The sequence below is a fragment of the Dendroctonus ponderosae genome, unplaced genomic scaffold, assembly GCF_020466585.1.
Source record: "Dendroctonus ponderosae isolate FM_Combo_2020 unplaced genomic scaffold, Dpon_F_20191213v2 Dpon_F_20191213_4, whole genome shotgun sequence".
NCBI lineage: Eukaryota > Metazoa > Arthropoda > Insecta > Coleoptera > Curculionidae > Dendroctonus > Dendroctonus ponderosae.
This window is the reverse complement of record NW_026018611.1, coordinates 7,419,367-7,433,358: the sequence shown is the minus strand read 5'-3', so window position 1 is coordinate 7,433,358 and position 13,992 is coordinate 7,419,367. Positions and strand designations below refer to the sequence as shown.

Sequence of the window (13,992 nt, the reverse complement as noted above, 5' to 3'; positions counted from 1 at the left end):
CTTGGATTTCTTCCAAAGTAACAGGTTTTAATACGACATCTTCAAGTTTCTCTTTGGGAATTTCTTTGAACTTCGCTATTTGATCTTTAGGGGCCGCCTTGAGAGTTATCTTTTCTTCCGTCCAAGGAATTATTTTTGCCTGTTGAGGCTGAGGCGTGGGAATTTTCCGAACCGCATGTTGAGCTTTAGCTAGGACAGTATCAATGTCTATTTCGACTGAATCTTGTTTCTCCAAAGTTTGACGCCATGCTTGGCGCTTAAGTTCAGCTGCTATATCTGCAGGTTTGGGTGTCCGCCAGTCTTTCTGTGCTGGCTCTGGAGTAGTTTTCACTATGTGTTCTTGTTGTTTTTGATCCAATGTTAGAAGAGTACTGTCTTCAGTAGCTGACCTAATCTGACTACTTGGAGTCTTTGGAGCGGTGCGCCAATCTTGCTGTGCGACTTGAGCTTGTTCAATGCTCTGCGCTACGAATGAATCAGTAATATGTTTTTCTAAGCTGACTGGCTTTAGCTCCACATCTTCCAACACTGCTCTCGGTATTTCTTTTTGCACTGGTTTGCTTACTTTCAGGTGAACTTCTTCAAGTTTCTCCTTCACTGGTTCCCTATGTTCCACTTTGGCTTTCTTTAACACGATTTGCTCTTCAGTCCACGGTTGGACTTGCTTGGGTTTAGATAAATCTTTAAACTCTTCACTTGTTTCGAGCTGTTTTCGCGCAAACCGTCTCCACAATAGGGACTCGTCCCCTACTGGAAGTTCATTGGGTTCTAAGGGTTGGCCCGTTTTTGAGCCGGGTGCAAAGGGTACTGAGCTAACACCAACTCCACCGGGAGTTGGTGCACCGTTAAGTTGTGTGGCGATTGGGGTGGTTCCCGGTTGGGAAGAAACGGCGGTGGAAGGTGATTTACGGAACGTTCCAGGACGTCCTAAAAGTTGTACAATTTATTGACCTCCATAAACCTACCTTTAGAAGGTCAACGATATGGCATGCAACACTCACACTTACAGTTAAAATTTACATAGTTTTCGGTGGAAATACTTTGCAAAACATTGCTTAGAAAGTTCTTAGAATTAGGTCATTAGTTGTTTTTTCTTGTTTCAGAGTATGGGTTTAGTGGTGCCGGAGTGAATATTTGTTTCCAACAGTAAGTACCATATTTTAGGGAGTGATTTAATCTGTCTCTATATTCGTAAATGATCCCTCTATAATTATTTGATCTATCGACTAATTCGATCTGGGAATCTCATTGAAGAATGGTTTAAATTACTTGTCGATGCCCTACTTATGTAAATGTTTAATTTTATTGTTTTATAAATTTCTGTCTTTGTAAATTTCTATTTTTTTTTCAGTCAGTTGTAAATTTTGTGAGTTTAGTTTTGAATTGCGAGTAGTTAAATACTTGTGGTAATACTGAGGCAAAAACATCAGGATTTTACCTAATTTTCTAACTCAAAAGATTCGAATCATTTAACAATTAGACAGACTAGCTATTAGTAAACGCTTTTCACCACTGAAACATTCTGAACGTTTTTTCGTTATCTCTAGAAAATCATTTTAATGCCATAAAAGAACTCAGACAGTCATCTAGAATAATCAACACAAATGTAAAAAAAATTCAAAACAGGGTGGACATCTGTCCCCTTTGCTATTCAATTGCTATGTCAATCATATATGTGTTAATGTAAAATATTGTAAGTTTTTATTATTCGCTGATAATTAAAGCTTTATTCAAGAATATCCTGTACTGATGATTGTTTAAATGTACAAGCGGATTTAAATGCTCTGAATAACTGGTGTGAAGTAAATTTTATGCAATTGAACATCTCTAAGTGCAAGGTTATGCGGTTCTCCATGATTGTAACTGTTGTTTCTGGTTGCTTGCCTTCTTCTTGTACCGTTAAAATTTCCAGAGTTTCATCTTTGCTTCCTTTTCTTCTTTGATACCCCGTTTTCAACTACTACAGTTTCTTTAATTTCAATTGGGAGTTCTTCCACAAGATATTCTGGCTGAGGCCCTTCATGGATTTCCGATTCAGGAATATCAATTTCCTTAATACTAACTTCAGTCACTGGCCTCTTGCCTTCTTGCTCAGTCACGGTTATTTCGGTTATTTCTTGTTTACTACCCTTTCGAGTTTTAATAGTCTTTTTCTTTTCAATCCTTTTTTTAGGTCTTCCTTCAACTAGGACTGTGGTTTCAGAAATTTCTTCAGGGAGTTCTTCAACAGAGTAGATCGGTTGTTCCGGTATATCTTCTGGAATTGTTTCTTCTTCTACAGTAACAGTAGTTTGAGGCACTTTGCCTTCTTCCTCTACGGAAACTATTTCCGTTGTTTCCTCTTTGTCACCAATACGTTTTTTAATAACCCGTTTTCGCGATCTAACTTTTTTGGAAACTCCATCTTGAATGACGGTAGTTTCTTGGACTTCCTCAGGTAATTCCATGACTGTGTATTTAGGTACATCGTCAGGCACTACGTGTTCTGGTAGATTTTTGGCAAGGCGCATTTTGATAAGTTCCGTCTGCAACATATCGACAACATCGTCGGGTTGTGTTTCTTTTGGATGTGCCAGACTTGGGACAAAAAGGTAGCCCTCAGGTGTGACCAGTGGACTCTCACTTTTTGCTTGCTTTTTAGTTTTCTTTATTTTTGGTTTTGGAATTAACTGTTGATCCTCTACAGGCTCTTCTGTCACCAGCACTGTTGTTAGCGGGGCTTTACCTTCTTCTTCTATAACCACAATTTCAGTAGTTTCGTCTTTACTACCTCGCCTCTTTTTTATTGTTCGCTTTGTCTTAATTTTCTGTTTGATGACGCCTTGCTCTACAACATTGACTTCACTAATTTCTTCTGGAAGTTCTGTGATAACTGGCCTATCCGGAATATCTGACACCGTGTCTTGTGTTTGAACTGTTACCGTTGTTTGGGGCTTTTTACCCTCCTCATGGATTGTAACAATTTCGGTTAACTCATCTTTTCCCTGTTTATCTTTTTTCTTAATTGTTCGCTTCTTTTCGACCCTTTTCTTAGAAATTCCATCTTTAACCACAACGGTTTCTTGGATTTCCACAGGTAATTCTTCCACTGCATATTCTGGTTGTTCTATCTCTTCAAATGGAATAGATTCTTCATGAATTATCACTTCGGTCACGGGTGCCTCTCTACCCTTCTGTGTAATAACAATTTCAGTAATTTCTTGTTTGTCACCTTTTTTAGTTTTAATCACCCTCTTCTTAATAATTTTCTTCTGCGGTCGACCTTGCTCTACAACAGTTGTTTCATACACTTCTTCTGGGAGTTCCTCAACTCTATACAATGGCTGCTCTTCCGCAATTTTCGGAGCCACGTCTTCTTCGATAGTTACCGTTGTTTGGGGTACCTTACCCTCTTCTTCAACGGTAACTATCTCAGTTGTTTCTTCTTTACTACCTCGGCGTTTTTTAATAACGCGTTTTCTTGTTTTCTGTTTCCTAGTAATTCCATCTTCAATTACTGTGGTTTCGCGAACTTCTGTAGGTAATTCTTCCATTGTGGTAAGAAGCGAATCTGGTTGAACCATTTTGGCGGGATGGAGCTTTTCAATTTTCTCGTCAGTTCCCTTCGCCAGTTTTACTTTTTCTTTTTTCGCTCGCTTTAAGGTGACGTCAGGAACTTTCGGAGTTTCGTCGATGATTGTAACTGTTGTTTCTGGTTGCTTGCCTTCTTCTTGTACCGTTAAAATTTCCAGAGTTTCATCTTTGCTTCCTTTTCGCTTCTTGATTACGCGCTTCTTAGTAACCTTCTTCTCCATTACACCTTGATCAAAAACTGTTGTTTCTTGGATCTCCTCAGGCAATTCTTGGATTACTTCTTCCGTTTTGACGGGTTTAAGTTCGACAGTCTCTCCTTTTTCTTTTGCAGGCTTTATTTGCTTAGGTGCTCTCTTAAGCTTGACTTGTTCCGTCCAAGGAAGGTCCGCTTTCTTTTGTTCAATGACTCGCTTTTTCGGTTTTCGTGGTGTTTCTTCTTCCGTTACAGTCACAGTTGTTTCAGGTTTTTTACCTTCCTGTTCAAGCGTAATAATTTCGGTTACCTCATCTTTACTACCCTTTCGCTTTTTAATGACACGTTTCTTGATAACCTGTTTCTCTTTAATACCCTTTTTATCAACTATGATTTCTGATATTTGTTCTGGTAGCTCCTCAACAAGAGGTTGTAGGAAAATAGTGTCTGGATGGATAAAGTCTTCCGATATTGTAACCGTTGTTTCTGGTTTTTTGCCGTCTTCTTGCACAGTTACGATTTCGGTAATTTGTTCTTTGCCGTCTTTCCTTTTTTTCAAAGTGCGTTTTTTTATTACCGTTTTGCTGGTAACTCCTCCATCAACACTGATAACCTCTTGGGTTTCAATTGGCAATTCTTCGACTACATACTCGGTCTGAACCGGAACTTCATCAGCTGGTGCTTCTACTTCAGTAATTGTTACTGTGGTGCTCGGTGCTTTGCCTTCCATTTCTGTAGTGGTCAGCTCAGTAATTTCTTGTTTATTGCCCTTTCGTGTCTTGATGATACGTTTCTTCTGAACTTTTTGTTTTTTCAAGCCTCCTTCAATCACTGTACTGACAGATACTTGCTCTGGCAGTTCCTCTACTGTGTAAATAGGTTGTTCAGCCATTTCCTCCGGAATTTGCACCTCTTCAACTTGGACTTGGATTTGTGGAGCTTTTCCTTCTTCTTCGACAGTCACAATTTCAGTCGTCTCTTCTTTGCTGCCTCTGCGCTTCTTAATAACACGCTTCTTTTTAATTTGCTTTTTGGCGACCCCTTTATCGATAACAATTGTTTCTTGAACTTCTTCAGGCAATTCTTCTACCTCAACTACAGGTAAGATTTCTGAAACTTCCACTTTTTTGGGCTTTCGCTTCGGTTTTATTTGGTCTGGCTTGCGATCGTCTTCAGTAATGCTTACAGTTGTTTCAGCTAATTTTCCTTCTTCCTCTAGTGTTACTATTTCAGTAATCTCATCTTTATCACCTTTCCTCTTTCTAATAATGCGTTTTCTAATCGTTTTCTGTTTAGTGACTCCTTCATCTACAACCACTACCTGTTGCGTTTCTTCAGGTAGCTCTTTAATAAAAGGTTTTTCTGAATCTTCCTCTGGAACCTGTTCGTACGTAACAATACTGGTTTCAGGCAATTTGCCTTCTTCTTCTACGGTTATTATTTCCGTAATTTCATCTTTGCCAGCTCGTTTTTTCTTGATAGTTCGTTTCTTTTCCACTTTCTTCTTGGAAACTCCATGATCAAAAACGACGTCTTCTCTAATTTCAATGGGCAGTTCTTCAATTGATGTGTCTTCAGGTTGTTCAGATGGAATTTTAGGCGCGTCAATTTCTTCTGTTCTTACTGTTACCTCAGGCTTTTTACCTTCTTGCTCTAAAACGACGATTTCAGTAACTTCTTGTTTATCGCCTTTAGTTGTTTTAATAACACGTTTCTTTTGAACTTGTTTCTTTCTAACTCCGTCCTCTATTACAGATGTTTCAAGTATCTGCTCGGGTTCTTCCTCCACTTTATAGATCGGTTGAACAACCTCCTTTTCGGGAATTGTCACGTTTTCGATAGTGACGGTTGTTTGCGGAGCTTTGCCCTCCTCTTGAATGGTTACGATTTGTGTTGTTTCTTCCTTGTCACCGACTCGCTTCTTAATGACCCGTTTTTTGGATGTTTGTTTTCTGATTTTTCCCTTATCAGTCACGACCGTTTCATGAATTTCTTCCGGAAGTTCTTCAATAGTCACAGGTGTATCGGTGATTTCCGGTTTTACTGGTTTAAGCTTTATTATTTCACTTTCAACGGGGGCTTCTTGTTGTTTTTTAGGAGTTCGTTTGAGTTTGACTTGTTCAGTCCACGGTAAATCTGTAACCGGTTTTTCTACCGTTTTTTCAACGGGTTTGTCTTCTTCATGGACCGTAACTTGAATATCCGGGTTTTTGCCTTCTTCTTCAATAGTGACAATTTCTGTGATTTGTTGCTTTCCATCTTTTTCCTTTCTGATTGTTCGCGTTTTTGCGACCTTCTTTTTGCGAATACCTTTATCGACAACTACTGTTTCGGAGATCTGAACTGGCAGTTCTTCTACAGTTTCGAATGTCTCGTCTAGTGTTTCAGGAAGCGTATCTTCAATTTCATGAACTGTAATAGTGACTTCTGGTTTTTCGCCCTCTAACTGTGTGGTCAGTACTTCTGTGAGTTCTTGCGTTTTGCCTTTTGTTGTTTTGATTACTCTCCTTTTTTCTACTTTCCTTCGTTCAATACCTTGTACTACTACAGTGCTTTCAGAAATTTTCTCCGGAAGTTCTTCTACTTTATAGATTGGTTGTGTTGCGACTGCCTCAGGAACTTCTTGCTCCTCAACTGTTACAGTCGTTTGAGGTTCTTTTCCGTCTTCTGCTACTGTAACAATCTGCGTGGTTTCCTCCTTATCCCCAGTTCTTTTTTTAATAACACGCGTTTTAGTTACTTGCACTTTGGCTTCTCCCTTGTCAATGACGGTCGTTTGCTGAATTTCTTCAGGAAGTTCTTGAACTACTGGAGCTTCCTCAGGCTGGGGTATTTGCGATTTTTTGACTGGTTTTAACCGAATTTCTTCACGTGTTTCTTCCTCGGGTTTGTTTGTCTTTGGAGTCTGTTTAAGTTCAACTTGTTTTGTCCAGGGAATTTCTACTGTTTCTTGTGGAACAGGTATTTTTTGGGGCTTTTTCTTGTCAATTATTTCCTCGGTGACTGTGACTACTGTCTCTGGTTTCTGACCTTCTTCTTCCAAAGTAACAATCTCAGTAGTTTCTTCCTTATCGCCTTTTGTCTTTTTTAGCGTTTTCTTTGTGAGCAGTTTCTTTTTTGTTACTCCTGCATCTATTACTGTTACTTCCTGCACGTCTTCAGGTAATTCTTCTATTAGCGGTTTTTCTAGGTCTTGAATTGTTTGGGTGGTGTCTTCAAACGTCCGAACTGTTGTTTTAGGCTTTTTGCCTGGTTCTTCTACTGTAATTATTTCTGTAGTTTGCACTTTGTCGTCTTGCATCTTCTTAATTCTTCGCTTCTTTTCAACAACTGTCTTTGGCTTGCCTTTCTCAATAATTGTGGTTTCGTAGATTTCTGTTGGAAGCTCTTCGACTGCGAATTCTTGCTCAATTGGCATTTCTTCGAAATCAGTGGCTTCGCTCTCTGTAATTGTTACTACAGTTTCCGTGGGTCTGTCTTCCCGTTCTACGGTTGTAATTTGAGTTATTTCCTGTTTGTTGTCCTTCCTGGTTTTAATAACTCGTTTTCTTTCAGTTATCTTTTTCGGAACTCCTTCTTCAATAACAGTAGTTTCGAAAACTTCTTCTGGCAGCTCTTTAACCGAATATATCGGCTGAGTGGTTTGTTCCTCCGTTATTGATTGTTTTTCAGTTACAATTGTTGTCTCTGGGATGTTGCCTTCCTTTTCGACAGTAACAATTTGAGTCGTTTCTTCCTTACTACCTTTTCTTTTTTTTATAACTCTTGTTTTCGTTACGGTTTTCTCAATTTTACCTTTATCAACTGTAGTGGACACCTGAATCTGTTCGGGCAGTTCTTCTATTATTGCTTGGGCGGATGGCTGCGTAGGTATTTGTTTTAACTCAACCTTATCTTCTTCTTCACTTTCCTGAGGTTTCTTCGCTTTTGCACGCTTAAGCTGAACTTGTTCAGTCCAGGGAATCACCTCCTCTTTCGGTTGTTCTTGTCGCTGTTTCTTTGGTCTTTTCTTGATGTCTTGCTCCGTTACCGTTACAGTTGTCTCGGTTGGCTTATCGTCTTGTTCAGTTGTGATAATTTCAGTAATTTCTTTCTTTCCAGCAATCACCTTTTCAATGACTCTCTTTTTGGTTGTCCTATGTTTCGGAATTCCACTTTCAATCACTGTAGATTCGAGTATTTCAAGAGGTAATTCACGAACAGTAAATATTGATTCTTCTTCAATTGCCGGATGCTGTTCAGTGGTAACTACGTGCTCCGGTTTCTTACCGTCTTCCACAGCAGTCACAATTTGTGTTGTTTCCTTTATACCGTCTTTTTGTTTCTGAATCGTTCTTGTTTTAACCACCTTCTTGGTTGTTTTACTAGCATCAGTAACCACAGTTTCAAGAATTTGAACTGGCAGTTCTTGTACTACGTATTCAGGTTCAATTGGTTCTTGTTTGACAACTGGAACGTTTTTCACGGTAACTGAAGTTATTGGCTTATCACCTGGTTTCTGTGTGACAATTATTTCTGTTACGTCCTTTCTGTCGCCCTTCTTTGTTTCAATAACTCGTTTCCTTTCGATTATCTTTTTAGGTATGCCTTGTTCAATAACAGTGGTTTCTTGGACCTTGGTGGGCAGTTCTTCCACAACATAAAATGGTTGCGTTTCTTCTGGTGCTATCGATTCGACGACGGTTACAGTTGTTTGTGGTGTTTTGCCTTCTTCTTGAACCGTAACAATCTGAGTAGTTTCCTCAATATTTCCTTTCTTCTTCTTAATAACCCGTGTACGTTCAATTGTTTTCTTTTCAAGTCCATCAGTGACGGTCTTTGTTTCACGAATTTCTTCAGGAAGTTCAGTAATTGTTTCTTCCACACTTTCTTCGGGTTGCTTGCCAACAGGTTTTTTGCCTCGCCTCCACGCTTTGGGTTCAAGTTGTTCTTCCACTACACTTGCGGGCGTTATGAAAGTTGAAACTTCTTTCTCTTGAGGTTTGTGCACTGGTTTCGTAACGCGTTTCTGTGTACCAGTTTCCGGTTTCTCTTCAACCGTGACATCAGACGTAATTAATGTCTTGTCTTCGATGTTTCTGACTGGTTTCTTTACAGGAGTTAGTGAACTTTCCTCCTGTTTTGGCGCTTCCTCTATTTTTTTCTTGGGTGTCGGTTTCAGGCTAATTTCTTGTTTGTTCCAGGGAATGGGTTCTTCTTTTTTCGCTAAAGGTATTTTGTCTAAAGCTGCCTTGGGCTTAATTTCTTCTGGAATTACAAGTTCTTCTTGTTGTTCTTTTGGTTTTATGTCTGTTGGCTTTGGACCCCGCTTCCATGGTTTTGCTTCCAATATTTTGTCCTGTTGCGGCACTTGCGTAGGTTTAGGTTCTTCGTGAACTAGCGCTTCTTCTGGTTTAGCTTCTAGTGGAGCTTGTTCAGATTTCGGACCCCTTGTCCAACTTTTCACTTCAAGTTTTGTATCTGTTTTAGAGTCAACTTGTTCTTTCATGTCAATAAACATTTTATCTTCAACTTGATGAATTGAACTAAGGTCTTCTTGAGGTTTGCCAGGTTTTAAATCCGGTTGCTTTAACTCTATTTTTGATCGCTCTTCAATCGTAACATCAGACGTGGTTATTGTTTTGTCTTCAGTGCTTCTAACTGGTTTCTTTACAGGGGTTAACAAAATTTCTTCCTGTTTTGGTGCATCCTCTATCTTCTTCTTCGGGGTCGGTTTAAGGCTAATTTCCTGTTTGTTCCAGGGAATGGGCTCTTCTTGTTGCGTTATAGGTGTAGATTTGGGGCCCTGTTTAGGTTTAGGTTTTTCGGCAACAAATGCTTCTTCTGGTGTAGCTTCTAATGGAGTTTCTTCAGGCTTAGGGCCCCGTTTCCAAGTTTTCTCTTCAAGCTTTGTATCTTTTCTAGATTCAACTTGTTCTTTCATCTCAATAACGGTTTTATCTTCAACATGATGAATCGAACTAAGTTTTTCATTTTGTTCGCTTGGTTTTTCTTGGACTGCTGCTGTTATTTCTTCTTGTACGTCAGATGTGATAATTTGTTTATCATCGACTGAACGTACTGGTTTTTTAATAGGAGTCAGGGAAACTTCCTCAATTTTAGTTGTTTCTTCTACGGATTTCTTTGGAGTAGGTTTCAAACTAATTTCTTGCTTGTTCCAAGGAATGGGCTCGTCTTCCCTCGCTAAAGGTGTTTTCTTGGGGGCTGCCTTCGGCTTAATTTCTTCAGGGATTAAAGGTTTTTCTTGCTGTTCTTTTGGTAGTAATTCTGTTGTTTTGGGGCCCCTTTTCCATGGTTTTGCTTCAACGATTTCTTCTTTCACCACTTCTTTTTCTTGTAAGCTTACCAAAGTAGTGTCCTCAGTGTGCTGCACAGGAGCTATTTGTTCTTCCAGCTTCCCAACAGCCTTCGTTCCTCTTTGCCACGTTTTCGATTCCACCGTCTCCCCATGTTCTTCCACTCGCTCTTGAAAGATAAGTCTACTCGCATCTTCAATATGTTGAACTGTAGTGGCATCTACAGTTGGTTTTTCGGTTTTAGGAGCTCTTTTCCAACTTTTTTCTTCCAACGTTAGCGACTGGGAAACCTTTTCATGCTCCGTTACCTGTAGTAGGGTTGTGTCTTCTGTGGCAGATAAAACTGCCGTTCTTTCAACGGTATCGAATTGAGCAATTTGTGTTTGTTCTGTAGTTTGAACAACTGTGTCACCTGTTTTAACTGGCCTGGATGGTTTCAGGTCTACTTGTTCTATGGTTTCTTTTGCAGTTTGCTTTCTTTCAATCGTTGTTTTCTTTAAAGTTATTGGTTGCTCATTCCAAGGAGCTGGTGCTTCTTTAGGCGCATGTTGATGCTCTTCTTTTTGGACAACTGTTTCTCGTTTCCAGGCTTTAGTATCTGTGTCCTGTACTTGTTGAGACTCAATAATTGTTTTCTGAGTTGTTTCTGTGGTTTGTTTAGAGGTTATTGCTTCTGGTTTTGCTCCTCTTTCCCAGGTTTTTACCTCTGGTTGGGATTCCATAAGTTCAGAGGTATGCTTTGTAATGTCTAGCAGCGTTCGATCTTCAACATGGCGAATTTCAGTTTTTGCAGCAGATTTTTGTTTTGAAATTTCTTGTTGTTCTAATTGAATTTCCAACGTTTTTTCTTGTATTTCTTGCTGCACAGGTAGAGGTTCTGCTGGTTTTTGACTAGGAATTTGCGCTAGTGGTTTAAGTGAGAAGTCTTCCAGTTGTTCTTTGGTGATTTCTTTCTTCTCAATAACGGCGTGTTTGAGGCGAATTTCTTCTTCCGTCCACGGGATCGGTTCACCGGGCTTTCTTTCCGTAATTAGCGACTTCAATTCAGTATCTCTGATATCGGGTATTTTGGTAATTGGTTTGAGGGCAACTTCTTCAAGAGTTTCTTTGGGAATTTCTTTCTTTTCGTGCAAGGTAGGATTAAGACTAATTTCTTCCTCCGTCCAGGGTATTCCTTCTCCTTCCAGTCTCAGAGGGGTAAGTTTGGTTTCTAGCAATTCCGTAAGGTCTACTGATTTAAGATGCACCTCCTCTAAGGTTTCTTTGGGGATTTCCTTCTTCTCTTGCGGCGTTGGTTTCAAGTCGATATCCTCTTCAATCCATGGAACAGGTTCGCCAGGTTCTCTAGGTTTTTCTAATTTGGCTTGTTTTAATGCTTGGATTTCTTCCAAAGTAACAGGTTTTAATACGACATCTTCAAGTTTCTCTTTGGGAATTTCTTTGAACTTCGCTATTTGATCTTTAGGGGCCGCCTTGAGAGTTATCTTTTCTTCCGTCCAAGGAATTATTTTTGCCTGTTGAGGCTGAGGCGTGGGAATTTTCCGAACCGCATGTTGAGCTTTAGCTAGGACAGTATCAATGTCTATTTCGACTGAATCTTGTTTCTCCAAAGTTTGACGCCATGCTTGGCGCTTAAGTTCAGCTGCTATATCTGCAGGTTTGGGTGTCCGCCAGTCTTTCTGTGCTGGCTCTGGAGTAGTTTTCACTATGTGTTCTTGTTGTTTTTGATCCAATGTTAGAAGAGTACTGTCTTCAGTAGCTGACCTAATCTGACTACTTGGAGTCTTTGGAGCGGTGCGCCAATCTTGCTGTGCGACTTGAGCTTGTTCAATGCTCTGCGCTACGAATGAATCAGTAATATGTTTTTCTAAGCTGACTGGCTTTAGCTCCACATCTTCCAACACTGCTCTCGGTATTTCTTTTTGCACTGGTTTGCTTACTTTCAGGTGAACTTCTTCAAGTTTCTCCTTCACTGGTTCCCTATGTTCCACTTTGGCTTTCTTTAACACGATTTGCTCTTCAGTCCACGGTTGGACTTGCTTGGGTTTAGATAAATCTTTAAACTCTTCACTTGTTTCGAGCTGTTTTCGCGCAAACCGTCTCCACAATAGGGACTCGTCCCCTACTGGAAGTTCATTGGGTTCTAAGGGTTGGCCCGTTTTTGAGCCGGGTGCAAAGGGTACTGAGCTAACACCAACTCCACCGGGAGTTGGTGCACCGTTAAGTTGTGTGGCGATTGGGGTGGTTCCCGGTTGGGAAGAAACGGCGGTGGAAGGTGATTTACGGAACGTTCCAGGACGTCCTAAAAGTTGTACAATTTATTGACCTCCATAAACCTACCTTTAGAAGGTCAACGATATGGCATGCAACACTCACACTTACAGTTAAAATTTACATAGTTTTCGGTGGAAATACTTTGCAAAACATTGCTTAGAAAGTTCTTAGAATTAGGTCATTAGTTGTTTTTTCTTGTTTCAGAGTATGGGTTTAGTGGTGCCGGAGTGAATATTTGTTTCCAACAGTAAGTACCATATTTTAGGGAGTGATTTAATCTGTCTCTATATTCGTAAATGATCCCTCTATAATTATTTGATCTATCGACTAATTCGATCTGGGAATCTCATTGAAGAATGGTTTAAATTACTTGTCGATGCCCTACTTATGTAAATGTTTAATTTTATTGTTTTATAAATTTCTGTCTTTGTAAATTTCTATTTTTTTTTCAGTCAGTTGTAAATTTTGTGAGTTTAGTTTTGAATTGCGAGTAGTTAAATACTTGTGGTAATACTGAGGCAAAAACATCAGGATTTTACCTAATTTTCTAACTCAAAAGATTCGAATCATTTAACAATTAGACAGACTAGCTATTAGTAAACGCTTTTCACCACTGAAACATTCTGAACGTTTTTTCGTTATCTCTAGAAAATCATTTTAATGCCATAAAAGAACTCAGACAGTCATCTAGAATAATCAACACAAATGTAAAAAAAATTCAAAACAGGGTGGACATCTGTCCCCTTTGCTATTCAATTGCTATGTCAATCATATATGTGTTAATGTAAAATATTGTAAGTTTTTATTATTCGCTGATAATTAAAGCTTTATTCAAGAATATCCTGTACTGATGATTGTTTAAATGTACAAGCGGATTTAAATGCTCTGAATAACTGGTGTGAAGTAAATTTTATGCAATTGAACATCTCTAAGTGCAAGGTTATGCGGTTCTCCTGTCTAAAACAGATAATTTTATTTCCATATATGATAAAACGAAAAAAAACTATATATGATATAAATAAAAAAATGATTTCCATATAAAGGATTTGGGTGTGTACTTTGATGCTAAGATTTCATTCAATTACCCCATTCAAATTACCAAAAATAGAGCCTTAAAAATGTTGGGATATGTTAAACGAACAACTAAAGACTTGAATGTATAAAAGAAGTGTTAAATGTATAAAAGTGGTGTATATGTCTTGTGTCAGGAGTATCTTGGAGTATGCCAATATTATGGTATGTATGGTATATAAAGTATGGTCATATATATATAGTATATATATCTAGTTATCATTTACATATAAATCAGATAGAAAGTATTCAAAATAAATTTCAAAGATACTGCGCCTACAAGGCATCTACACCTTTAGATGATTTGGTTTACCAACAATTACGACATTAATTAGAAATTCAAACGCTTGAACATAGAAGATTGGAAAGTGAAATGATATTTTTATTTAAATTAATTAACTACAATATAAATTGCCCTTATTTGCTCAGTAAATTGAATTTCCATGTTCTTAAGAGAACGGTCAGAAGTCAATCTATATTTTACTGGGCAACTCGTAACACCAATTACAGTCACTTTATGATTATCGACAGAGTATGCAGGACTGCTAACAATTTAGATTTGTTATTTTTTGATATTTTTTTGGC

At 38.8% G+C, this 13,992-nt stretch overlaps 1 protein-coding gene across 1 annotated transcript in view; it reads right to left on the bottom strand.

The window, feature by feature from the left end:
- The window catches only part of LOC109536993 (titin), a 109,665-nt gene that overhangs the window by 63,036 nt on the left and 32,637 nt on the right, over positions 1 to 13,992 (bottom strand). Inside the window, exon 24 of the mRNA XM_048666015.1 lies at positions 1,967 to 12,364. Within this exon, the coding sequence (XP_048521972.1) occupies positions 1,967 to 12,364 (10,398 nt within the window). The remainder of the gene's footprint in view (positions 1 to 1,966; positions 12,365 to 13,992) is intronic.